At 44.4% G+C, this 27,224-nt stretch overlaps 2 protein-coding genes across 6 annotated transcripts in view; one reads left to right on the top strand and one right to left on the bottom strand.

Annotated features, from left to right (window-relative positions):
- Positions 1 to 27,224, bottom strand: part of LOC126516013 (translation initiation factor IF-2-like) — a 101,947-nt gene that overhangs the window by 64,805 nt on the left and 9,918 nt on the right. The gene's annotated exons all lie outside the window — the stretch shown is intronic.
- Tp53inp1 (tumor protein p53 inducible nuclear protein 1) lies at positions 3,953 to 21,500 on the top strand. 2 transcript variants are annotated; one of them, XM_050166173.1, is made up of 5 exons: positions 3,953 to 4,099; positions 11,041 to 11,281; positions 11,946 to 12,306; positions 15,077 to 15,114; positions 17,011 to 17,157. In XM_050166173.1, exons 2-4 carry the CDS (start codon positions 11,167 to 11,169, stop codon positions 15,096 to 15,098), a joined length of 498 nt encoding a protein of 165 aa, XP_050022130.1. In that variant the 5' UTR covers positions 3,953 to 4,099; positions 11,041 to 11,166; the 3' UTR covers positions 15,099 to 15,114; positions 17,011 to 17,157. The 2 variants fall into 2 exon arrangements, with proteins under 2 accessions (XP_050022130.1, XP_050022122.1); XM_050166165.1 differs by lacking the exon at positions 15,077 to 15,114 and having other exon boundaries at positions 17,011 to 21,500.

Genomic DNA, 27,224 nt, shown 5'->3' with positions numbered 1-27,224 from the left:
TGACTCACACCTTTAATCCCAGCACTTGGAAGGCAGAGACTGGCGTGTTAGGACCATTTGGAGTCCTGGCCTCCAGCTGCTCTCCCCTGCTAGAGATCTTTACTTTCCTTCTGATTTGAGTTGCTAGAAGCTGTGTCAAAGTTGTTTACCAGCTCTGCTTCACAAGCACGTGTTGTCTTGGCCTTGAGGATCAGAGGATAAGGTTTTCACCTGTTGGCCCACCTCACTATTGGGTAATCGTCCATGGTGCTATTGAATAGAGGGCTTCTTACCAGAGACTAGAGGTCCATGTCTGTCTGTCTGTCTGTCTGTCTGTCTTTGTGTGTTTCAACCTCCAGCCCCTTGCCCGAAGCTCGGGAACTGTATGGTAGCGCATAGAGCACAGACAGGCGTTGTGCACCGCACTGTCGGATCTCTGAGTTCAGATCTGGGTCTGGCACAAGCTTCTGACACCCCAAAGCCCACCCCAGTGACATACTTCCTCCAACAAGGCTATACCTGCCCATCCTAATCCCGCTCAAGAGTGCCACTCCCTGGTGACCAAGTATTCAGATCTGCAAGTCTATGGGGGCCATTCTTATTCAAACCACACTTCCAGGCCAAGCTGTTTGGTCGAGTTTGACCCTCTCTCTTCTCCATTTGGGATTTTAAGTGATTATCTTCTTAAATGCATTTTTCCTAGACAACTGGCAATAGTCTAGTCCATGGCCAAAGGCCAGCTGACCCTCTCTATTGGTAGACAAATTTAAAATGACCTAGTGGTCTTCACTTTGGGATTCTCTACCGGACAGCTAAACAGCTTGGTGCTTTATGTTGGAAGGCCACCTGCAGAGCTCTCCTTTGTGGCTCGAAAGAGAAACAATACTCTTTAGCAATCTCATTGTGGCTGGCAGGGTGGACAGCCACAACCGAATTTGGTGACCAGGATGTATCTGGATGCATAAATGTGGTTCAGCTTTGTGATACTTCAAACAAAACCTGAGGTTGAATTCCTTTTGTTCTGGCAGATAAGGGAGTGTATTGAGCACTATGGAAAACAGACTGGGTACTCTGACAGATGGGAAGAGGGTCACCCCACAGCAGGGGGTCAGCCTGGAACTGGGTACTATAGCAACACTCTGAGAATTAGCCTATGAATTAAAGGATGGTTGCATTCACCCAGTCTGTGTAGGCAGGGAAAGCCAGGTCTTTTGTCAGCCAACAGAGAAAAGATTGTTTTGCTGTTGTGGTTTGAGCTCAGGGCAAGCAGACAGCTCCCTGCTGTGGAGGTGACCTTACTCCAGAGTCTTCATCAAAGTAGGCAAACCACAAGTGTTCCAAGTAGGGAGGCAGCAGGAATGACCCCACCACCACCACCACCATAACACCCACCCACCTCTATGTGGGCACTAGGCAGGGAAGGGTTTTGGTGATTTCTGTTGTTCCTTTTATTACTATCTAGTCCCCTGTCTTCCAGGCAAGGCCAGTAATAAAATACCCCTCCCTTGTAGGGACAGACATAGACACTTCCCACAGACAACCATCCACCCTAGTTTCTTGGTAGACTATTGGAATGAACAGTGCCGGGCGGTAAGATACTAAACCAGCAAGAGTACACAGAGAGCAAGCACCGCCTGAGGTAAGCTACGCTTTTCCTTTTCTTTGGTGGTGCTGGGCGTTGAACCCAGGGTCTTGAACACGCCTGGCAGGTACTCTATCACTGAGCTAACATGCTGGGTCTGATGAAAAACACAAAAGTTAAGTTAGAGATGGCGATGTCTGTGACGGCCTTTTGTGGGTTTGGTTTGTTCGTCATTTGAGACAAGCTCTCTGGTAGACCAATTGGCCTCCACCTCCCAACACTAAGGTTACAGATGTGTGCTACCACTCTCTACTGGCTTTCTGCTTTTTTCATTTTGTATTTTGGTCATCTGTTGTTTTAAAAACTGACCAAGGCCTGGGGGTATCAAGGCAGATTTCTTGCCCATCTTGAGACAAAAGGCCCTAGCTTCAATCCTGAAAGACAAACTGCCAGATTTCCCTAATCCTCAGAAGTGTAACTCCTGGAATATCATTACTGGTTTACGATGGGCTCAAAGCAGCCACAGGCTAGCCCAGATTCAAGGTGTGTGTGTGTACAGGGTGGAGGACAGATTACAATGTATGCTGCAGATGTTCTGGACTATCTCTGGAAGAATCGTATACTTCAAGTTTACCCTGTCACGATAAGGTACTGTACACTCTGACACATGGCCTTTAGGGTAACAAACTTATTAAGATGGACAAGGTAAGTCTTTTCGATAAAAAACAAAGCTAGACATTTATAATTGCTAGTAAATTCTGGTTTTAAATAGGAGATGACCTCTAGATGGTTTCTTAAAGGGAAACAAGAGAAGGTGGGGCTCCTAACACATCAACAGCATTGAGAGCAAATAACCTGATTTACCAATATCCAAAATACAGACTGTGCAGAGACTATACCCTTGAAGCTTGTAAGGTCAAATGGCCAGCACTTACAGGCCAGTACCTGAGTGCCAGACAATTCCCTGACTCTCTGCAGAGCAGAGGGAAACGAGATAATCCATTTCCCGAGGGAAGGTTGGGTGTTTTAAGTGTTCTTGGTGGCCGGGAATGGATCCCTCCTCTAATTTTGGCTTGGTAAATTAGACAAAGAAGAGCTGATGGGCTCACAGCGTCAGGTAAACGCGGTCAGGACCAGCCTTGAGCATACCTGAGCAGCCTGAACCAATCACTGAGAAGGGACGCTCTACTGGCAGGAGAAAAAACACACAAGGTCTTTGTCTCAGGTCAAAAGATTAGTAAGAAGCCAGACATCTGCCATCTTTCTCTACAGCCCGTTTCTTTGTTTCCCCCTCAGGGATCTGTATAACTCAGGGGCTCTCAACTTTCTTAATGCTTTGACCCTTCATGTTCCTCATGTTGTGGTGGCTCCCAAACATAAAATTATTTTCGTAGCTACTTCATAACTGTAATTTTGCTACTGTTATGAATCATATCGTAAATGTCTGTGTTTTCCAGCGGTCTTAAGCAACCCGTGAAAGGGTCGTTTGACTCCCAAAGGGGTCGAGACTCACAGCTGAGAATTGCTGCTCTAGCTCCTACTTCCTTAGAGAGGCCGCCTGAGCTCTCTCCAGTGACAGAATGCACACAAGTGACTCGTGCTGCTGCCGGGTAGCCCACCTGTGTACGTGCAGCAGAGCTCTGGAAACCCTTCCTAGGGGCAGTTGTCTCATTCCCTCTCACTATCAGCAGCTGCTGAGTTCGTAGGTCTCATGGGAATCTCTACAGTTTTCAGGCATATAAACAAAACGGGTCATAACCTCCTCGGGTCATATGAGCGTTTTGATGCAGGTCCCTGGGAATAAACAGAGCTAATTCTCCACTCAGGGTTCCTCTTTTCGGAAGCTAAGGCCTCGACTGAGGGCCTCCTCTGCCTGGCTTTGCCTTGCCCGTAGGCAAGACCATGCTCTCTGCCCGTTGAAGTTCCTAAAACAGACGAGGCCCTGGCTTCTTCTCTTACTAAGGGGAATGAGTGGGCCGTCCGCATCCCATCTATGTGGCACAGACTTCGAGGACTGCCCAGGGGTGGGTTCGCCTTCAGCACCATGGCTACAGGTTTACGTCTACACCAGCCAGACGATCAGCTGGTATCCCCAAGCCCCTACCCTCCGAGAAAGGGGGCTCTGCGTGGCTGTGCCCACGCTCAGCACGGCGGCTGTGCGGGTCGGGCTCGCCCCTCGGCACCCCCCGGCCCTGGCTCTCGCCGGCTCCCATCCCGGCCATTCCCCGGCCCCGTACTCTCCCCTCCTCCCACTCGCCCCGAGAGCGCTCGCTCCGGCTACCGCTTTGTTGCCCGGACTTGTCTGAGCCCCGGGCGCGCCACGGGCCGCCTGCCAGGTCACGTGCGTTAGTGACAACCTCTCGCCGCTGTTCCCATTGGTCGGCCCGGGGCTGGCGCGGCTCGGGGCGGGGCCGGGGCAGCGATCAGCTGTTCCCAGAGCTGCACAACAACAAAAGGACCCGGACGGGCCGGCGGCCGCCAGGGCACGACCGCTGCACCGGGGCCGGCCCGCCGCTACCTCAGCGTTGCTCGGCTCACGTAAGTGCGGGCGGGCGGGCGGGCGGCGGTTGGGGCCCCCTCCCGGACGGCTCTCCCGGCCCGGACCTGCGGGTGCCGGCTGGCCCGCTCCGTGACCCCCGCTGACCCCGCACTGCACCCGCGGAGTGCACTTCTCGTCGCTCCGTCCCGATCGGTTGGCTCCTGGCGCTTGGCGGGTGCCGGGGACGGCCGCGGGCTCCCGACGCTTGGTCTCGGACCGTCGCGGCCGACCTGTGAGGCCAGCTGTGCTTACTTAAACGGAGGAAACTTGGAGGCGCGGGGTGATGAAGTAATTTTATGGCCCATGAAAAGGAAAGGGTGTTTACTCTTTGCACAGGGAGTTCACGTGCAGGTCCTCCCTTTTGCGTCTATTTCCACCGTGTGTCTACTCCGTGCGAAAGTTCAGAGCAAGTTAAGGGGGACCCGCTCTCCACCTGTAACCCCTGAGGACCAAGGCGGCCCTGCCTGCAAGAGCCCTTTCAGAATGCTTAGTAGTTGAGAGAGGACTGCGACTTCTGCATCTTTGAACCGACATCGTTACAGATGTCCATGATCTTGAAATCGCATGCTTGGTGACTGTAATGCTTATCACTGGCAGGTGTGAAAAACACCTGGCAGCCTTTCCAGCCTCCGTAGCTATCACTGGAAACTAATTTTCAAAGGCCCTGCTGGAAACCATAGCCTAATTTTTGTGATCACGGTGTCTTTTGTTTTCTCATGCAGTCTTTTATTCTTTTCTGCTTCCTGGTGTATGTCTCTTGAGAATGGCTGCTTTCAAAAGTCAAGCCTAGCAAGCAGTGACTTCCCAGCCTAACTGCTTTCCCCTCACTCTCTCCAGTCCTGAGGACAGTAGGTGGTGAGCCCACAGGGGAGTAATCCCCTTGTAAATTAGCTGAATAGACAGAGCAGAGGTGGAAGGAGCTGAGACAACTTTCTTGGCTTGTTTTTGGCTTTTGTCTGTTGTTTTTGCAGTTCAAAATTGACTTTTAAATTACTTGAACCAAAGCCAAGGCTTGGTGGCTCACGCCTGTAATTCCAGTACTAGGAAGGTATAGGTTTGAGAATCAAGAGTTCAAGGCCAGCCCTTTCTCAGACCAAAAGAGCAAACGCTTATGCTAGCATCTTTGTTTTTCTGAACTGGTAAGCTCCCTCCTGCCACCGTGTAGACTCTAAGGATCAGCTCGGGTCATCAGGCTCGGCAGCAGACATTACTTGCTGAGCTATCCTGCTGACCCAGAGAAATGGTTTTAAGGATGCTTTTCCATGATATATTTAGTCAGCTGGTATTTCAGAACTGCCAAGGAGCCACAACTACACCCATCAAAGTTGTGGGGGCTTTTGTTGTTGTTAAAGTGTTTTTGGAGCCGCCTGCTGGCAGCCAAAATAACTGAAAAGTGCTAGTCTCGGAAGTTTTTAGGCTGGAAGGAACTCGAGATCATGTGGTGGGGGAGGGGAAGCAAGGCACCAGGTTAGAAGAATCCCACCCTCCTGCTGCCCCTAGATACCGGCTTTCTTGCTTTTGAGCAAGTTATTTTCATTTCTGGGCCTCAGTTTCTTCATCACAGGACAAAAAAATAAATATCTCAACTGTCTGTCACATACCATAAAACATTCTGCAAACTGTGATTCTACTTAACTAGTGTAGGTCTTGCATATATATGGGTCTTTAGAAGAAAAAACCCCAGACCTAAAGATGCTAACTGGCCTGCTTAGTTTCCCTGTGAGCCTGCCTGCTAGGCACCAGGCAGTCACTATGAAGTTCTTCCTGAAGCAGCAAGAGGCGTCTAAACACCTAATCCCCACACGGTGTAGCAGAAGAACCAAGTTTCAAAACCAGCAGTTAAGCCACACTCTTCCCCAGAGTGTGTGTCTCAAAATTGAGCAAGTCATGCCTGCATGATCTCACAGGCTAGCAAACTCCACTGTAGGTTCTCAAAGAATATTTTTACCCACAAGCAAACTCAGTCACTTTCTCTGCCCAAAACTTTCTACTCATAAGATGTGAAAAACAGAAAAAAAAAGTTAAATTAAAAAGATAGTGATTTCATCGCCTGATGAAGGTTAATATTCAGGAGGAAGCCTATATGGGGAAGAGACAGAAATCTTAAATAAATAAATAAATAAATACCCTAAAAAAAAAAAAAGATAGTGATTGCCGGGAGTTGGTGGCACATCTTTAATCCCAGTACTCAGGAGGCAGAGGCAGGATAGCTAGAGTTGTTAACACAGAAATCCTGTCTTGAAAGACAAAACAAAGATGACTTGTTTTTTTTAAATTATGCCTATCAAAAAATCTAAAAGAAAATGCGCCAGATGTAACAATGATTGAACAAGGTAGAAGAGAATCCACCCCTCTCAACTTCTTAATGTGGTTTGGTTCATCCTATTTTTAAAAAGATACCATTTTTGTAATGAAGGTGGAGGTATTTTAAAGCAAGCGAGCAGTAATGGGTAAATCTGCCTTGACAGACACTTGGGCCCAGATAATTTTTTTTTCCTACTCAGGCTTTAAGTGCCCCAGGCCAGCAGGCTTCCTCCTCAGCTTCTCGGCCTCTACTAAATTCCACAGCTGTATTTGTCAATCTGTCCTCTTTAGATTCTTGTTTTCTCGGTTCTGAATGTGTCGCTAGCCGTATGGGGAAAGTGGGAAGCCCTGGTTTTTCTGTCTCCACACAGAACCTGCTCTCCTCTGAAGCTGACATCTCTGGGTAGGTGCTGAGGTTAAAAGGAATAGTGACTATTATGGAGGGACAGTCTCTGGGTCGTTAGTGGGAGGATGGGTGGTAATGTTGTTTTTTAATCGCACTCACACACAGCTGGAGACAGGGAGCATGCATGCAGTACCCGCAGAGGCCAGAAGAGGGCATAGGGCCGTCTGGGGCTGGCGTTGTCAGTCACCTGATGCCAGTGGTGGGAATCACTCTCTATTGGGAGGCAGCATACACTACCTAACTCTTTAGCTCCTAGGAAATTTTTTACAACACTGTCCTATGTGGGTGCTTTAAATTTTCTAGTAGATATGTTTAAAATTAAGGGGAAATGAAATTAACTTTATTAGCACAAGTTATTTAACCATAACTATCAAAACATCATTACACTAACATGTAATTGATGTAAAATTGAGATATTTAATGTTTTCAGTACAGAAATGTTTCAAGTACATTCCAGTATATGCCTTATATGAGTGGCATAATCAGATGTAAAGTCCTCACTGGAAATATTTAAACCATATTTAGGATTTTTGCTTTAAAAGTAGTTTATTAAGCCAGGCAGTGATGGTGTGATGGTGCACACCTTTAATCCCAGCCTGAGAAGGCAGAGGCAGGCAGATCTCTGTGAGTTCAAGGCCAGCTTAGTCTACATAATGAATTCTAGGACAGCCAGAGCTATATACTGCAACCCTGTCTTGAAAAGAAAAAAAAAATAACTCCTCCAACATTTAAAAATATTTTTAACCCAACAGAACAGTTTTAAAAGTTAAAATTCAGCATCTTGTTAACAGAAGTAAAATACATGGGATGGTTTATCTGATGCATTTGGTGGCAGCCGTTATAGAGTTTGGTGTACAGGTTCAATTCTGTAGCACCTGGTTGTCCCTGGCAACCCTACAGAAATTAGGGCCAGAAGCCTCTAGTTAGACCATCCTCACCCATGACTGTACTAGCTGTGGACTCTGCTGTCCATTCCTCCTATTTTCCTCAGTGAGACTGAAGCTCACAAGGGTTGGTTCTCACAGTTGCAGCCACCCATGGTAGTGCCAGAGCCTGCCCTGCTGGTTTCTAGGCTAGCACCTCCACCTCCTCCCAGAACTCCGTTCTGAGTACTTCTCAGAGCCCCAGATGTTCTGTCCTCCCCACTGCTGTCCTTGCAGAGAGATGTGACTCCTAACTGTAAACACAGATGACCTGTGGGTCTCCCAGCGATCTTCAGGAGCATCCTGTCAGTGACCCCAGACAGTACAGGCATAGCCAGGCTCTGGGTTCGCCTGTAGCCAAAGAGGGCAGTTTGCATCTAGCTGTCCCAGTAGCCTTGACCCAGCCACATTTTGTGGCTTGCAGCCACTGGTATGGCCTGAGTTCCAGTTCTCGCTCAGTGACTGAATAAGTCCCCTGTGAGGATATTCCCCACCCCACAGCAGATCCCGCTAATGAGGGCAGAGCCTTATCCTCAGACAGTGGTGAAGCTCTCTAAGCTTCAGTACAGCTGGGCTGGGGCTGGGATCTGCCCTCATAACCTGGGGGAAACTGGGAGAAGCCTGAAAGTGTATCTTTATTCCCTTTCTTACATGCTCAAAACCCTTTACATATACCCCCCCCCCCATGATTTGTCCTCCTGTTTCAGGCAGACTGCACAGTGCACAGGTCTCTTAAATTCTCCCATTAGCATGGAGTCCTCATGATCTGACCATGCTGTTTCCCAGAAGGTTTCAAAAAACTGGTTATGCAAGTTACATTTCCTGTTTACCCGTTTTAATAATTAATGGCTGAGGATGATGCCTTACAACTGCAGAGTGTCTTAATGTCATTTGTTTGAAATGTTTTACCCTTGTATGCCCAACAGTTGTACCAGTCATTTCTGTACCCAGAGAATGCCCAGGTGTGTTAGCACAATGCAGCTACTCTTAAGGGAAGACAGTTTTGAGAGTGAGCTGGGCATGTGTCTCATGTATGTAACCCTAGCTGATACAGGAAGATCACTATGAGTTCCAAACCAACCTGGATAATCGTAAATTTGCACTCCCAGCTGAAACCACGCTCCCAAACTTGTATTCTGCCCTAACATCTCATATGTGCCACCATGGACCCCCTAACTCAGGACGGTGGTAGCACACATCCTGTACTCTGTATGGTGTCCCCGCCCTCTAAACGGTTCCACTATGACTCAACTTACCCAGAAATCTGGGTCTTCCTGACCACACCCCTTTTATTTATTTGTAAAAAACAAACCAGGATTCCACTATGTACCCCAAACTGGCCAAAAATACTGATCCTTTTGTCAGTCTGTCAAGTGCTGGGGTCACAGATAGTATTTTCATACCTGGGTTTCTCTTCATGTCTCCCCTATAAGGTCCTGCAGGATCTGGTCCTGCTTGGTCCCTAGCTTGTTTCTTTGACCCAGTCTAGATGTTGAGCCATCTGCACAACGCCATCCTCTCACTTTGTAGGCTCCCAGTGTTCTGTCTTCCCTTGTCCAGTACAGGTCTCACCAGCTGTACCTAAGGGAGCTCTGAGGACCATCTGGTGATTCTTCTTGCTACATCAGTGATTGTGCTGTTTCACTTCCTGTGTGGTTCTTGTTCACTGCCGGTTGCCTTGTGCTTAGCACTACTATGCCTTACACATAGTAGGTGCTCACTACATATTTGTAGAACAGTTGACCTATCCGAAGAACTCTGCATCAGGACTCTTGTGATGCATACTGCCTGTATAATCTCACTTAACAAGAGTAGATCAGGGAGAATGTTCACCTGAAGTAGAATGAAAGCAATCAAGAACATCAAGTAGATTAAGACTTTTTGTATAGCCAGAGTCCACAAAACTTGCTGGTAGTTTGGATAAGGGACTGAGTGGCATCAGAGTGGATAGGAGGTAGCAAAAAAAAAAAAAAAAGATATTCTTGAGGAAAAAATTAAAAATTCTTGTTGTTGTGTTTTCCATTTGCTGTGCTATCAGGCAGCCAGGTAGAAACGGGCACTTACACCTGCAATTCTATGCTTAGATAAAACTGGTTGGGTTTCCTCATTTAGAACTCACCAGAGCTACCTGAGGTGGGAGCCTTAATCAGCTAGAATTGTATAAATTCCCAAGTCTTCTCTTTTAAATGTGTGTGTGGCACACGTGTGGAGGTCTGAGGATAACTTGTTGCTTTTCTTCTACCATGACGGCTCTAGGCATCAAACTGACATCATTAGCCTTAGAGCTATCTCGCTGGCTCATCTTCCTAAGTTTCTTTAGATACTTTAAAAGATTTATTTATTTTACATGTGTAAGGACTTTGCCTGCATGTATGTATATGTACTGTGTACATGCCTGGTGCACTCTGAGGTCAGAAGAGGGTGTCAGATCCCCTGGAATTGAAGTTATAGATGGTTGCAGCCTGTCCTAGTACTTACTCTGTAGACCAGGCTGGCCTCAAATTCAGAGAGATCCGCCTGCCTCTGCCTCCCAAGTGCTGGGATTAAAAGCATAATGCCATCACTGCCTGGCTGACCACACAACTCTTACACAGGAAAACATTTAACTGAGGCTGCGGCTTACAGTTCAGAGGTTCAGTCCATTGTCATGATGAGAAATATGGTGGCATGCAGGTGAACATGGTGATGGAGAGGTAGCTAAGAGTTCCACATCAGCATTCACAGGCATCAGGAAAAGAGAGCTACACTAGGCCTAACTTGAGCTTCGGAAACAAAGACACTCCCCATCCCAGGATACACTTCTACCAATAAGGCCACAGCTCCCAGTAATGCCAGTCCCTATAAGTCTATGGGAACATTTCCATTCAAATTATCAGTTGTGAACCACCATGTGGGTGCTGGGGACTGGTCATCTGCAAAAACATGTGATCTTAACCACATCTGTCTCTCCAGCCCCATCTTCTTGAGTTGTAAAGTGACAGGGAACCCAGGACCCGAGTCCCATGTCTCCACTGAACCACCCCACAGACATAGTGTTAGCAGCCCTGGCTCTTGAAGTTTCATTTCTACAGTGTAAATTTCCCCTGTGAGTAATAGGAATTGTTTCAAAAGCTAAACTATGCTGTTCCTATAGATTTCAAATATGAGGCTTACTTAAAGTCATATATGAAGAATACAAAACAGCAGGATAGTGGGGTGGAGAAGATGAGGGCTTGGCATTGTGGTGGAAGCAAAAGAGGATTGGGGGGTCAAAGCCAACCTCTGACCTCACAACAAATAAAAATAACCTTTTTCTGTTGTATTTTAGGGATGAGGACTGTTCTTGTTCTTCACCTGAGCTGAAGAAACTCTGCACTTTATTTCCCATCTCTGCCATCAGACTTCTGAGATCTCAGCTATAAAGATACCCAGCCAAAGTCTCAATCTTGCCTTAATGATGTTTCAGAGACTGAACAAAATGTTTGTGGGTGAAGTCACTTCTTCTCCCAACCAAGAGCCAGAATTCCGTGAGAAAGAAGATGACGAATGGATCCTTGTTGACTTCATAGGTAAGGTATACTCAACAGTCGACCACCACAGCACAAATGGCTTCCAGCCAGCCATGTCGCTAAGGATAGCCTCCTGATCCCTGCCTTCATTTCCCAATCATTACAATCGTAGGCACATTCCACCACACCTGGCTCAAACCAGAAAACTCCTGGGGCTGCGGGTACCTGTGTGTGGCTCAGTCAGTAGGGTGCTTCTCTGCACATACCCCCCGCCAACACCATCTTGTGCACAAACACGAATGTATACATATATGCACAGAAAATGTGAGCTCCTGGATGTAATCTTTAAGGTTTAAAAGTAAATAAATAAGGCCAGCTCTAGAAACTCCAGTCAGTGAAACCGACTGACGCCAGGCTTTCCAGTTTTGCAGCTCTTAAAGCCTGATCCACGCAGAGCCCTTCAATGGGAAACCCTCATGAGCAGCAGGAACCCATGGAGCACATAATTTGTTTATTTGCCAGAACAGAAGATCCTAAAGCCATTCCTTAATGCCAGTATTACTATACACAGACGGGTTGGAAATTAACTTATAAATTGTTACAAGCAAAGCTTCCTTTGTGAGCATCTGTTAACATAATGTTGTCCTTTGTTCTGTCATGAACTGGATGGATGGCTCCACAACTGACTGCTCCCCTCCCCTGTGCAATGTGGATCACAATCTAGACACGTGCACTGGCTTCTCAGCAGAGGAAGAGGAGGAGGAAGATGATGACATCAGCGAAGAGTCTCCAACAGAGCACACGTCAGTCTTCTCCTGTTTACCTGCATCTCTGGAGTGTTTGGCTGACACCAGTGATTCCTGCTTCCTCCAGTTTGAGTCCTGCCCCATGGAGGAGAGCTGGTTCATCACCCCTCCCCCGTGTTTTACAGCAGGTGGATTAACCGCTGTCAAGGTGGAGACAAGTCCTATGGAAAACCTTCTCATTGAACATCCCAGCATGTCTGTCTACGCTGTGCACAGTTCCTGTCCCGGGCTCAGCGAGGCCAGCTGTGTCCACGATGACTACAACCCCAGCAGCCCCAGGTATGCTGCAAGCACCTTAGTCTCTGCTACACAGTACAAAGCCAAGCTTTAGAAGATAGAAGCGTGACTGTGTTAGAGATGTACTTAAGTAGCATGGTCAGGGCTATAACTGCAGCATGACTCCGCTGTACAATAGAGAGCTATGTCACTTACAGAATTATGCTACTGAAGGGAAATAAAGACTAGTGTTCCTGATAAGTATATTAGAATATAATTCTGGCATATTGTAGGCTTGATTATCTAGGGTATCAAATCCACCTAAAATGTCTTAAATTTACTTTCTAAAGTATCTTAGCTAAATCACTTTAAATGGTGCTTAACCTAGAAAATCCAAATATTTGTTCCAAGGAAGGGCTGTTCTCAGATTTCACACTGCACGATATTCTGTTCTGTGGCAGTCCAAGATGGCAGGGATGAGGACCCAGCAAGCTCAGGGAAAATAAGTCTGTAAAGTTCAGTGTGTCACAAGTGGCCTTCGTCAAGAGAGCATTCCCAGCAGTACATTGGAGACATTCTCACCTACCAAACCAAGCCCTCCTCTCCACCTCATCCGCTTAGTCTGGCCAGCCAGTCATACCTGCCAGTGGACCATGCCCCGTACTGGGAACTGCACTGTGAGTGTTGCCACTGACTCACGCCTTCTCTGGGTGCTTCACTGTCGCCCAGAGGGCTCCTTTTGAATAGCTGAGGCCACGACTCCACTGGCCCACTGTGTATAACTTGTTGTATGGAGAAGTGGGCCTGCTTTTCGTTCTGCCCAATTCCTGGCCGCCCGGATAGCTTAACCCCTGAAATAATCACACAGAAATTGTATTAATTAAATTACTGCCTGGCCATTAGCTCTAATTTCTTATTGGCCAACTCTTATATCTTGATCTAACCCATTTCTATTAATCTGTGTTCACCACGTGGGCGTGGCTTACTGGAAAAGATTCTAACCAGCATCAGTTTCAGGCAGGAGAATCATGGCATCTGCCACACTGCCTTTCTTCCCAGCATTCTGTTCTGTCTACCCCGCCTACCTAAGTGCTTGACCCCATCAAAAGGCCAAGGCAGTTTTCTTTATTCAACCAATGAAAGCAACACAAATACAGAAGGACCTCCTACACCAACTTGTTTCCCATCTATGGAGTAAAACCCTAACCCATTTCCAGAGTTGCTGCCCTCCAAGTCTCAATACAATAGATGTACTTTAGCAAGGCTAAATATATTCGCCCTTACTTGTACCAAACAAAAAATCATGTTTTTATACGGTTATGTAATATCAGGCATACACTGGGACTTCATGCAGCACTTTTTGAGAGTTACGTTTTCAGCATCCCAACAACATGTAAACTACAATTTATTTGGTGGTGGTGGTGGTGCTTTAACTGCTTTACTGTGCTGTGAGCAATTTTCTTCAGTTCTTAAGAATTCTCCCTATTCATTTTGATTGTATCTGATGAGTCCACTCAAGAATTTAACATGTCTAGGGGCTAGAGAGATGGCGTACTTATTAAGAGCACTGGATGCTCTTTTAGATGACCCAAATTCAATTTCCAGCATTCATATGGCAGCTCATAACTGTAACTCCAAGCCCTAGGGATGACACCATCTTCTGGCTTCTGTGGATATTGCAGGCACATGGTGCACAGATTTATTTACATGCAAGCAAAACAGTCATACGCACAAAATTGAAATAAGTAAAATCTAAAAAAAAAAAACTCAAAAAAAAGAATCTAACATGATTAACAAATGTTCACTTTAAATTTATTTACTGGCATTTGATACTTTTAAGTACTAAAGTACACATGTATGTGTATAATTGGCAGTTTTGCAAAGTAATGTTATAGCATATACTGCCAAAAATGTAAGTATGTAGAACTTTGAAATGGCACCCTCATAACCCACAGATAATCCTATGAACACCCTAGGTGTATCCACGACTGTTTCTACCACACAGGCTCATTTTGGTCATGTTCACCTCCACGTTGAACCTAAATATGGGCATGCTCTTCACTGTTTTATTAGACATAATACCCGTTATCATATTTCAGCAAGTTTTCACTTTATCTTCTTAGCAAATCAGGCATTAATCTTCCTCTTAAGAGCCTAGCTCTAGAGTATTTCAACTTTATCCAAACCAGCATCTGAGCACGGTATTTAGGGTTGTTTGCTACCTGATGCCACAAGAGGCTGGATTTGCATGCCTGTATCATATGTATTGACATGTAGGATCAACAGATACTCTTCATAAATGAATTATCAAAGGCCAGCCATGGTAGTACATACTTACAGCATTTAGAAGGGTGAGGCTGGAGGTTCACTAGTTTAAGGATAGCTTGGAATACATTGTGAGATTCCTGTCTCAAAAAGGATGTGTGTGTGTGTATGTGTATTTCTAAATAAAGGTAGAATCAGGTGTTATCAAAATGGCAAGACTATTTATGTAGTAAACAGTCTGTGCTTTCCGAGCAAGCAATAAACCATGTTTTTCAAACATACTACTTCCATTCTGTCTGTTCTCAGGGATATTACTATAAACCGCATGAGTATGAAGCTGAGTAGTTATAATGGCTTTAGAGTGTACATTTTATTGCATCTTAGCCTTTATATATATATATATTGTTTGTGAAGGTTTATGAGCAATCATGATTTTCAGTAATAATGTCTTTAATTGCCCATAGTAAATCAATCTTAATTTAAAAAATGACCTTGTCCTAGTAATAAAATTAAAATGGCATTTTAAGTCTTACTAGTAATTTAATAGTTGACCATTTAACATTTGTAGGGCCAGGAAAAGCTGCTTATAAGACTCATGGGCACAGAGTAAGTATGTTCACTTTGAGACCATATGGTCTGATCTGTATTATCAGTCTGAGCAGGGAGATGAGGAACCCAAATGCCTGCCTTCTTAAAAAAAAAAAAAAAAAAAAACTTTTATTTTAGCTTCTATTTTTTTTTCTTTTGTTTTTCCTTACTGCTAGGGATCAAGCCTTGTACATATTAGACAAGCGCTCTACCTATCACTGAGCTACACCACCACCCACCCCTGTTAGTTTCTTAACAAGGTCTGTTACAGGTCTCTCTGTGTGTGCAAGACGATAGTTTCCTCCCACCATTTTAGACAAAATATGTACCTGCCTTTCCTGAATAAAATAACTGGTAAAAGTCTTAAAACTCAGACTGGGATATAGCTCAGTTTGTAGAGTACTTGTCTGGTGCACCAGAAAACCTGGTTCAGTAAACCCAGCCCTGAGAGGGTCAGAAGTTCAAGGTCATTCCTACCACAAGGAGCTTGAAACTAGTCTGAGCTAGACAGACAGCTTATCTGAATCCTCACAGTTGTGCTGGGAAGTTAGGCCTGTCAAACACTTGCTGACTGTAAGAGGCCTGAGATCAACACACAGCACTGCAGAAAATTAAAACTTTGCTATGTGTTAATATAGTTTAACTGATTTGACTTGATTGGCTGATACTGAGCCTGGCAGTGGTGGCGCACGCCTTTAATCCCAGCACTTGGTAGGCAGAGGCAGGCGGATCTCTGTGAGTTCGAGACCAGCCTGGTGTACAAAAGCTAGTTCCAGGACAGGCTCCAAAACCACAGAGAAACCCTGTCTCAAAAAATCAAAAAAAAAAAAAATACATAGTGTATACAACCATGTTCCAATATATGTGTTTTTATAAGGGTCTTGAAACATTCATGTAAATGCCATTCCAAAATATGCCCTCTTGTGGTATAAATAAAAAACTGACGTATGTAATAGGCATTGATCTTTTACCTAGGGGATTCATGTAGGAGGAATGTTCTTTATACATCTCTATGAAATAGATTCATACGCTACCTAGGCCATTTTACTTGTAGACAGAAATCATCTGGGAAGGTGCTGTTGATGTAAATGTTTTTTCATCAGTCAAATTTGAGAATTAAAATATTTTATTTTTAATATTATAGTAAGGCTGAAATAGATAGTATCTTTAAAACAGGTAAAAGCTGGCTGTGGTGGCTCACACTGTAATTCCAGCACTTGGGAAGCTGAGGCAGGAAGATCAGTAATTCAAAGCCAGACAAATTTAAGGCCATCCTGAGCTACATGTGATTCTGTCTTAGGAAACTAAACAGACAGAACTGCAGATGCTCAGTAGACATCAGTTCTCCTACTGGAGAACCATATTAAATTCATTCCGAGTATGAAGCACATTTGGCCATCTCTGGATTATATGCTACATTCCTATTAAAAGTTCTTTTCAACTGGGAGTTATGACACACATTTGTAATTTCAAAACCTGGGAGGCGGGCTGGAGAGATGGCTCAGTGCTTAAGAGCATTGCCTGCTCTTCCAAAGGTCCTGAGTTCAATTCCCAGCAACCACATGGTGGCTCACAACCATCTGTAATGAGGTCTGGTGCCCTCTTCTGGCCTGCAGACATGCACACAAACAGAATATTGTATAATAAATAAATAAATAAATATTAAAAAAAAAAACCCTGGGAAGCTAAAGCAGGAGCATTGTGAATTAGAGGGGCCTGGGCTCAATAACAAGACGCCACTTCAAAAAGAAAATAGTTGGTTTCTCCCTTTTAACAATATCAGCAGATACAGTCCCAGAATATAGTCCTGTCCATCAGCCAGGAGAAACTAAGTAAGACAAATGTAGAACTAGTTCCTCAGAGAGCAGTCTTTTCCCTAGTCTGTCGCTGACACCCCACTCTGGTCTGTTTCAGGATGGGAGCCCAGAGTGACATGGGGGAACACATTCACTGCTATGTCACCACCCTCGCTGCTCAGGCAACGTTTCTGGAACAACCTAAGAGCTTCCGCCCTTCCCAGTGGATAAAGGGACACAGTGAAAGACAGTCTCTGAACAGAAATGGCCTTCGTCGCCAAAACCTTACCAGGGATTGCCACACTCGACAAATGAAGCATGGTGGCTGGGTAGTTCACCAGCCCTGCCCACGCCAGTACAATTACTGAGGACGCTGAGTTCTGGTTGGTTTCCTGGGTTTGTGCCTATGTATGTGGATGTGTGCATACAATGAGATGTTTCTCCTTCTAGTCAACTGAAGACCAATCACCTAGTGTGTCAGTGTCTAGACACTATCACAACCAGATTTTTGTGCTGTGTATCACATAATGCCTTGCTCCTGACAGTTTCTTAAAAAAAAAAAATTTTTCAGAATATTTTTGGAAACATATCAATACAGTTGCAGTGTTTGGGATGGTCTTTAAATACAGTAAGGTATATATGAGTTAGCCAGCATCTTATCGATTTCATTTATTTTGTATTATTTAATCTTTTGTGCAAGCAAAAATTTATTCTCAGGGTCAGCCATATACTTTATTGACCAGTACTTGATAGTCCTTTCTGTAAATAGTGAATATGTTTTTACACACTGACATGAGCACTAACAGGTGACTTTTGCCATGGATATAATGGAATTAATGGCTGAACTTACTTCTGAAAGAAAACTTGACATATTCTGTATGTGTGGTTCTTTTTTTTCCCAGATTGGTCATTGCAGTCTATTGTGGAATTCAGGTACATTAACTTTGAACAATGTATTCAATGATTCTGATGTGACTCTGCAATATGGTACAGACAGTACATCTGTCAGGGACAAAAGCACTTGTCTCGTATGCAAAGGGAAAAATTAGACCTGGAGCTGATATGGGTAACCCACAGAGCAGTCAGTATTTGGAGGTATCAGGAGCAAGTGCTTGCCCAGGCACTTGGTGACTTCATGCTCTTGTCTGCCTTTAAGAAAGGACAAGACCAGTGGCAACTCCTCAGACATGGAGCCTGTCCTCCCAGGGGAAAACATGGGGAGGATCTGGTGGCATCTGTTTATGGCGCCCCAGTGAACATTGACGGGTTGGTTTTCTTGCGCTTTCAGATTTTAACGTCACAAAATCTTTAACCACTTTGGCCTCTGTTTCCTCCACAGCAGGAGCAATAATTCTTACCTCCCTCACAGTGTTGTGAGGCTTACATTTAATTGGAAGTAGAGCTGTCAGGACTGAACTTGGTGTGAACTTCCAGGGCCTCTCTACTGAACCTAGTGGTGGAAGGCTGCAGCACATTTTCTGCCATGATTCTTCAGGGTTGGTGCTAATGAGGCCAGCATGCAGGGTTCCACTCACATAGGCCAGTCAACTTGATGTAGAGAAAAGTTCATTTTCTTACCTCTAACTGGTCACTTCTTTTTAAAAGCGGTTTTGATAGATTTTAATGAGCCATGCACACTTATAACCAACCTTCTGGAAAATTAAACCCATTTACAGCATAAAGCACATTCTACTGAGAATCTCATTCCCTGTGTAATCCAGCAGCTCTCACTGTCTCCTTCGCAGCCCTAATTAAACACTTGTTAATGAGGTATTTCGAGGAAACAGCCACATACTGTTATGTGAAGTGTTATCCCTGTAGCAGACTGATGCGGGGAACTTTGGGAGACTTAGGGAAGAGCTGTGCTCTCTGCGAGCCTCGCTTCTAGAGCTGGTCAGACAGTGAAGGGCGTTCCTTACACTGGCTGTGATAGTGCCAGGACCTCTCTCTTAGAACAGGAATCTAGACTCCTCATCCTTAGGCCCTTTCCATAATGACGTCCCCTTTATTTATTTGTTTTGTAATTAGGGGCCAAGTCTACAGTTTGTCAAAGTGAGAAGTTATTTGTTACTATTTGTGTTTTTATGGAGGTGTGCATGTTTTACACCATGTTTGTTACAGATAATGCCGGTGACTTGAAAATACACCAGCTATGTGTCTTCTGGACACAAGCTTCTAAATGTACGTAAGCCTTTCCTACCCTCTGATTTCACAAGCTGGAAGTTCAGCCATGAGAATTTGTTTGGCCAGCATGAACTGATCTGTTTATTAAACTGCGGTAGTTTTTGGTTTTTAAGACAACTTTCCTCCAGATTTGTTCATCCCTTAAGAACATTTACATCTCTTTCAGTTACTGACTTTTAATTTACCTTGTCTGTGCCTAGTGCTTTTGCCTCGTTCCTGAAAACCAGCAAACAGATAAATTACTGGGACTTTTTTCTTTAGGCTTAAGATTACCACAGCACCTACAGTAGGTAGCACATTGTGGTTCTTGTGTGAGAATGTAAAGTTTATGGCTAAAATTGGCACATGTAAGAACTGAAGAAAAACTGAAGTTCTTGGTTATTAGGTGTTTTGTTAGGCAACTGCTGTGTATAAGACCCAAGTCTAATAGCACAGAGCAGTGCTAACCTGTTAAATATTTTTTGAAACATGGCCAAAATGCATTTTATAAGTCGATTAGCCACTGATTAGCATCATCATTTTGCTGTAATAACCACTGGTGGTTTACAATGTACTTCAGTGCATTAACAGTACAAGCAGCAAGAAGACTCCAAGGGGTGGGGATGTGGCTTGGTTGGAGAGCACTTGCCTAGTATGTGCAAGGTCCTAAGTACCATTCCCAGCAGTATAAACAAAGCACAGAAAGGAGTAAGATTCCTTTAGGAGCTCTGACCCTTGATAGCCTAGAACGTTGCTTGGAAAGTCTGGAATACATGGTGTGGATCCGCCATCCATCTGGAGTATGCTTTTTAACTTTTACAGTAGACCCCACGTTCCTCAAAGTTTGCGTTAAACATTTTAGAGTGTGTATTCTGTTAATCACTATTTCTTGAGTTATATTCTGCCTATATGTAGACGTTTAGCTTGCCATATTTATTTGTGGCTATTTGTGTTTGTGTGGTTGAGTAGCTACAGAGATGATGATTAGAGTTTTACTTCCCATTGCAAGAAGTCTAACCCATTAACTTTATGTCTGTTTCTCCAGCTCCCATGCAGATGGCTGCTGTCCTGTCAGGTCTTTGGTTCTGTTGAGACTGTTTACTGAGAACTTGCCAGGGCTCAGAACCTGCTGCCATTCGTGCTTCCTAGTCTGTACACGTTTGGTCTTCACTTGTGTTGAGATCTGAATTACTTTGCTAGTTTGCTCCACCCTCACAGAAGCAGACAGTCTTTGTAAACTATTAAGACAAACAACTAGAGCAAGGGAGGGTACTGTCTCTATTCTCATTTTTTTTTTTAAATATGGAATACAAAGGACTACAAGTAGAAGACGGACATTTAAATGCATTTAAATAGGTTAGTGGGGAAAGTTTCTTTTTCTATTTTAGAGACAGTTAAGAGACTGCTCCTTGTACTGGGAGATACTACTATATGTTTCTATGGTTGCCTTGAAGTTATCTTTTTTATTTTATGAGGCCTATAGATACTATTAGTTTTAAATTCTTAAGTTAGGTAATTTCATCCCATCAGCGTCTGATGCATTATAAATGGCAACCCTACCTACTTATTATAATGTTGAAATTTTACATGAATGCTGGTCTATTTAGCAAATCTGTATATACGACAGTGTTGTTTCCTGTGTCATGGGCCAGTTTCTCTTGAAATGTGACACCAATTCAAGCAGCTTAGGTGCAGAGATGCTCTAGGAAGAGGGTCTTCTCTTGCAGGCAACAGTCCCCCTTCATGTGGGAGAGAAGTTAAAATGTTCAGAGGAAGCAGCTTATGCGGATGATGTTCTGTGTGTCACTGCTAAGTTTCCTTGTAATATTGAAAGGTGTCTCTTATTAAATGACCAGTTTGGCTCTGTACTTTCCTGCCTGTGTAGTATTGTTTTCTAGGTGGACTTGTAAAAACCAAACAGTGCTTAGGGAGGTTAGATGTGTGTGTGTGTGTGTGTGTGGCTTTGTTTTGAAGTTTAGTCAACAATCCTGTGTTATTTTAAGAAGTGGCTTTCTTTTTCTTTCTTTGCCCACACATTGGCCTTCTGAAGGCAGGGTGTGAGCTGTGGATACAGAGAAGCATTTCAGGTTGTGTTGTGTGCCTTTGTAATGTGTTTATGGGCACAGTTTCTCTCATCACTTGAAAACTGAAAAGGGACATTTTGGTTAGGTTTATATACTGTACATCAATCTATGCATAAATGGCAGCTTGTTTTCCTGAGCCACTATCTAACTGTTTCTGTTTTTATACATTTTATACTATTTGGGTCACAGATGGTCAGTTTTATACAGAATGGACAGCACAGCACTTTGCCAAAAACACATGTAGCATTGCCGAAACATTGTGTGTAACACCAGTTCTTGGTAATGGCTTCAGTAGTGCACTTTGTACTGCGGGAGTTACGATGTTTTAATCTGTCAGTAAATAAAATGTCCTTTAACTTTACATGTGTTGGTTTCTTTTATCTTCGTGGTCATTACTCTTGAAAGTAACACAACTTAGAACACTTGTGTCTAGCACTGCTTGTGCACAAAGTTGTTTAATACGCACTGGAAACACTCCTTTTAAAGCATGGTGCTGCCTACCTGTGATCTCAGTGCTCAAGAACTGCTGAGGCAGGAGCATTGCTGCATGCTCAAGGCCAGCTTGGGCTACATAGCAAAGCCCTGTCTTCCTTTTTAAAAAGCCTTTGTTTAGCCAGGCGTGGTGATGCATGCCTTTACAGGATGAAAATTATCCATCAATTTTTTGGAAACTATAATAAAAATATTTTATTCAGCGATCTCACATTGTAAACCCAGCCTCTGGGGAAGTGTATAGGATGAAACAAAGAGGTTAAAGAGCTGGCCAGCTTTCTGTGAGATAAACCAAGCCCCAAATATCATAACAGAGCCTGACCTTGTGGTATAGGGCCCAAGGCCCACCCTGCAACAGCCTGTCCGGAAACACTGAGGGGCTCCGGTCAAAACCACTGAGAACACAAATCCCAGGGGACTTGGTGCATTCAGGTGGTCAGATGGTCTCATCACCTGAGGGCATTTTTTTTTCCTCTGAGGAGCCTGAACTGTGTCACTTAGGAAGGGAGCCAATGGTCACTTTGAATACCTTATTCAGAAGCTAACAAGTATGTTAGGTATGTGCCTCCAGTCCCAGGACTTGTGAGGTGGAGGAGAGCAGGGGGGACCAGGGATTCAAGGTCAACCTTGGTACAAGCATATTCTGGACTCCATGGGACTCTGTCTGAAAACAAAACAAAGTTTCCAGTGTTATGGAGTCAATATTTCATTCTGGAAAAAAAAATCAGATATTCACTTACAGCAAGTGTAAAAGCATTGAAATTGAGAAATAACTTTCAAATAAGAGTTTTGTTGTTTTAGGGAGAGGAACAATTGGACAGGGTTTCAGTATGTAGACTAGTCTAGCCTCAAACTTGTGGCACTCTTCTGCCTCTGCCTCTGAAGTTTTGGAATTTACAGGTGTGTACCGCATCTAGCTCAAAAGAAAGCTGTTGGCAGAGGTTTCTGTTCTGCCTGGTCCCACAGCTGTTCAATCCCAAAGAAACACACAGAGGTCTACATTAATTATAAACTGGTTGGCCTAGTAGCTCAGGCTTCTTAGTAACTCTTATACCTTACATTAACCCGTAATTCTTGTCTGTGTTAGCGATGTGGCTTGGTCCTTTTACCAGTGAGGCATTTTCATCTTGCTTCCTCTTGGTCTGCGCAACAATTGCAGACTTGGAGTCTTTCCTCTTCCCAGAATTCTCCTGTTCTCGTTGCCCCACCTATACTTCCTGCCTGGCTACTGGCTAATCAGCGGTTTATTAAAGCAATCTTTACAGGGTATAAAACCATTGTCCCACAGCAGAAAGTCAAGCCTTATTGATCTGAAAATATTGGACAAATGTGCTGGAGAATGTCAGTTTGCAGCCCTAGAGATGTATGCAGAGACAGCTCTAGAAATGCCCAGGGAACTGCTAGCCTAAAGAATCATCACTAACATTCTTACACTTAAGAAACAAACCTAATAGGGGTGGAGATATTACTTGTTTGGTAGCATGCTCACCTAACACGCATGGAGCCTGGACACAGCACATAAAATGGTATTCTGCCTGTAATCCCAGTACTGGGGAGATAGAGGTAAGATGAACAGAAGTTGCGAACCTTAGAACAATGTGAATTGCTCTTGTACACCTGCCCCAGAACTAGACTGGTACAACGCTAAAGGACTTAACAAAGCAAAGATTTTTTATGCTCTAACCAAACTGACCTACAGACTAGAGATACAGTTTAGCAATGAGTTAGTCTTTCCCTACCATCAGTAGGCCTTGAGTTTGATCCTCAGCACTGAAAAACAAACAAACAAAAACAGTAACAAGATCAACCCATTTCTTGTAGATTTAATGTTTGATTTTTTTGTTGTTGTTGGTGGTGGTGGTTTGCTTACTATGCAACCCCGACGACATAAATTCAATCTCTGGATCCCACAACAGAACAAGAGAACAGACTCCTAAACACTGTCCTCTGGCCACAAGTGTTCTGTGTGCCCACAATCTCTCATATCCATACTAATAAAAATAAAATTTAAAGTTCAGCCCATAATTCTTTATTTGCAATACTCAAAAAGCCCTTGAAACTAAGATATTCCCCTCTAAGTTTGCCACCAAACTTACTTCCCAAATTTTAAAAAAAAAAAAAAAAGTCTGTCTTAACTAAGACTTAGCAGCCACAACATTCTGTCCAATGCCTCTGCCATGTGCTGATCCTCTGCTGCTGTTTTGTTTTCCTGTAACCACGAAAGTATCAAATAGAGTCAGAAATTCTGAGTGGGGTACTGAAGTGATGACTCAACCACTAAGAGCACTGGCCAATCTTCCAAAGGGCTCAGGTTCAGCTCCCAGAACCTATCTCAGAACCCAACAGCAGCTCTGACTGGAACTCCAATTCCAGAGGATCTGGTTCCCTCTTCTGGTCTCGGAAAGTACTGCAACTACATGTATATAATGCAGACATAAATGAAGACAAAATGCCAGCCATTGAAAAAAAAAAAAAAGTAAAAACTAAAACCAGAGGTGCAGGAGAGATGGTTCCGTTGGTAAAGCACTTTACCATTCGTACATTAGAACCTGAGCTCAGATGCCCAACACCCACAAAAGCTGGGCATGGTAGTGCACACCTGTGACCCCAATGTTGCGAGATGGGAACAGTAAGGTGCCACTGGCTTACCTGGCTAGAATTCAGCCAGACTAGCAAGCTCTAGGTTCAGTGACAGACTGTTTGAAAAGCTAAGGTGGAAATCAAGTAAGGAAGATAGCTGACCTCCACCTCTGGCTTCTACATCACACATCCCTCCCAGTAAAAGGAATGTTGTGTTTGGCTATGGAGGCATTACTTCAGGCCCTGCTGGGCTGTCAAGAAACATATGCATGAATGCATTCATTCATGCTCTTTCAAGACATCGGAAAAGTTCTGAACCCCAAAAAACCCATCCAGCTTCCAAATTCCTCAGAGAGCAGCCAGGTGTGCTGGCACAGGCCAGAAATCCAAGCTACTTTAGAGGTTAAAAGCAGATTCCAAATTCCAGATCTGCTTGGCTAAGAGAGTGAGTTTAAGGCTAGCCTGGGCAACTTAGTGAGACTCTGCATCAACAGCAAGTGAAGAGGGTCGTGCTAGAGGGCCTGAAGGGCACTAGCCTTCCCTCTGCCACTGTTCTAGCTCTTTCCCAGTTCCTCAGAGAACAGACATTATTTGTGTGTGTGTGTGTGTGTGTGTGTGTGATACATTCTTAGCACATGTCACTAACAGCTTACTCACTAATTATCCAGTCAACTAGGAGTGTGCTGTGGGTGTGCATATGAAGAAACCCTTATATCTTCACTTTAAAAGCACAACTGTTTCCTAGAAGTGATAACTGCCGATGACCACCAAGTTTATTCTATTGTGTGACTACACTATTTGTTCTAATTAAATGCATGAATCCACCTCTCCACCAAAAAGGATGGCTGGGGAGACAGCTCAGTGGTAGAGTGCTTCCCTACCATACTAGAGGCCCTAGTTTTAACTACCAAGAATCATACTAAACAAACAGAAAACTGAGCACACACTGGATAAGCTGGGTTTTTTTTTAGATTTATTTATTATGCATATATACAACATTCTACCTGCATGTGCACCTGCAGGCCAGAAGAGGGCACCAGATCTTATTACAGATGGTTGTGAGCCATCATGTGATTGCTAGGAATTGAACTCAGGACCTCTGGAAGAACAGCCAGTGCTCTTAACCACTGAGCCATCTCTCCAGCCCGGTTAAGCAGATTTCTAACTGCAGACAGTCACTGTGCTTTTCTCTTGTGGTACCCAAATCATTGTGTTCTTGAATGAACACATGCACACACCTACCTCTTATTTTTTAAGCAACAAAACAGAAAGATGACCATGCGTGCTGGGGAATACTTTTGGATGGTGTCTACTCTAATCAGAGATCTTTTCAAGGTCAAAGTAAGGCAGCATTGTCACTGTAATGAACAGTGATTCACAACCAACATCGGGCTTCTGGAGTTCTCCGTGCCAGGCTCCTAGGCACTTCTGAGCCCAGTCCAGACTATCACTTCTGCTCTCTGGCTGCCTGCTGTTCCATCCTTGCTAATGACGGAAGTTGGAAAGTGGTCTTTGGGTTTCTGAAACAGGAGGAAGTGAGCTGTAGAAGCTGGACTTTAGACAACTCCTTACTCAGACTCTGGGCAGAAGGTGTGGGCCCAGTTCTGCCTTCCCACCTTAAGTCTGGATTAAAGGCCTATGTTATCTAGCCTTAAGAAGCAGACTAAAGGTATGCTGTCTTCTTGCCTTAAGGTCTGGATCACAGTGTACACTCCATTTCTGAATTGTGGTTCATCCTAGATATGGTCAAGCTGACAACCAAGAACAGCTATCATCTATGTAATTTAGCATGCAGGCCAGGCCTTGCAGCATTCTTCTCGGCTTTGCCTTCCAAATGCTAAGGTTTACAGGAATGCCCAGTACTGGCCAGGAACACTGCTGGGGTACCAGCCATGAGTGGTGATGTGCTTTCAGTGGGAGATGCAAGCAAAGAGTCACAGTGTCCACAAACTGAACGGAGGAGGCCATGTGAGAACGAGGGAGGAGCGTCTGCCAGGGTATTCTCAACGGCACATGACAAAACAGACAGCAAAACTGTTGGTGTTACATGTTGCTATGTCAAGTCATGCACTTTAGAATAGCAGGTGGACTGTCCCCGCAGGTCCACATCCCACGACACTGACCCCCAAACAACACCAGGTGTCTCGGCTAGCTCTAGTCAGTGGGAAGATTCAGAGAAAGGGATGTCCCTCCCAGAATCATTCTTGCCAAGGCAGTGGCTAATGCGTCTGGTCTTTCTGGCAAGTTAGAAGGAGGAGGAAGGAGGAAGGCACTTCCATTACCCATCCCATGACAGGGCTGTTTTGCTGTTGGTTTGACTACAACGCACCTCAAAATAAAAGATAAAAGGCCGTGGTAGTGTGAATGTAACTGGCTCCCATAAGCTCATAGGGAGTGGCACTACTACGAGGTGAGGCTTTGTTGGAGTGGGTGTGGCCTTGCTGAAGGAAATGTGTCTCACACGTGATCAAGCCATGCCCAGTGTCCCAGACCATTTCCTGTTGCCTGCACACTATAGGACTCAGTTACTTCTCCAGTACCATGTCTGCTTGCATGCAGGCATGTCCCACCATGATGGCAATGGACTGAACCTCTGAATAAGAGTTGCTGTGGTCATGGTGCTTCTTCACAGCAAAACAAAAACCTTAACCCAGACAAAGGTGTTACTCAACATCCAATCAAAGGTAGCATAAAAAGTGTTTGTGTAAAATAGTGCCAGAAAACAAACTGAGAAGGAATAGCAAAACTTGTCCCACGAAGAAAACTCACTAGGAAAACATCACCACAGGTAGAAGATAATTTTAAAAGTGTAATGAGGCAACGGCTATGCAGGAAGATGATAAAGGAGAAGCAATGAAAAGCAGGAAGGGCTGGCCAGAGGCCAGAAGCTATAGGAGGTACTTGAACCAGGAACTGGAAGTTCAGAAAGGAAAAGGGAAAAAACACACTTCAGAGCTGAAAAACCAATTAAAAAACAAAACAAACAAAAAAGCAGTAACCCATGGCAGCATTT

The sequence above is a fragment of the Alexandromys fortis genome, unplaced genomic scaffold (genome assembly GCF_014885135.2).
Source record: "Alexandromys fortis isolate MF-2015 unplaced genomic scaffold, M_Fortis_MF-2015_v1.1 scaffold_18, whole genome shotgun sequence".
NCBI classification, from domain to species: domain Eukaryota; kingdom Metazoa; phylum Chordata; class Mammalia; order Rodentia; family Cricetidae; genus Alexandromys; species Alexandromys fortis.
Note: the sequence above shows the minus strand (reverse complement) of the source record. Positions and strands in the feature narration are given on the sequence as shown.

What these genes read in the sequence shown, in the direction of transcription:
- Tp53inp1 (XM_050166165.1), top strand. Translation starts at nt 11,167, where the DNA reads ATGATGTTTCAGAGACTGAACAAAATGTTTGTGGGTGAAGTCACTTCT. An exon ending in GATCCTTGTTGACTTCATAG is followed by an intron (nt 11,282 to 11,945) that starts GTAAGGTATACT and finishes ATCACAATCTAG; the next exon opens with ACACGTGCACTGGCTTCTCA. An exon ending in TACAACCCCAGCAGCCCCAG is followed by an intron (nt 12,307 to 17,010) that starts GTATGCTGCAAG and finishes GGTCTGTTTCAG; the next exon opens with GATGGGAGCCCAGAGTGACA.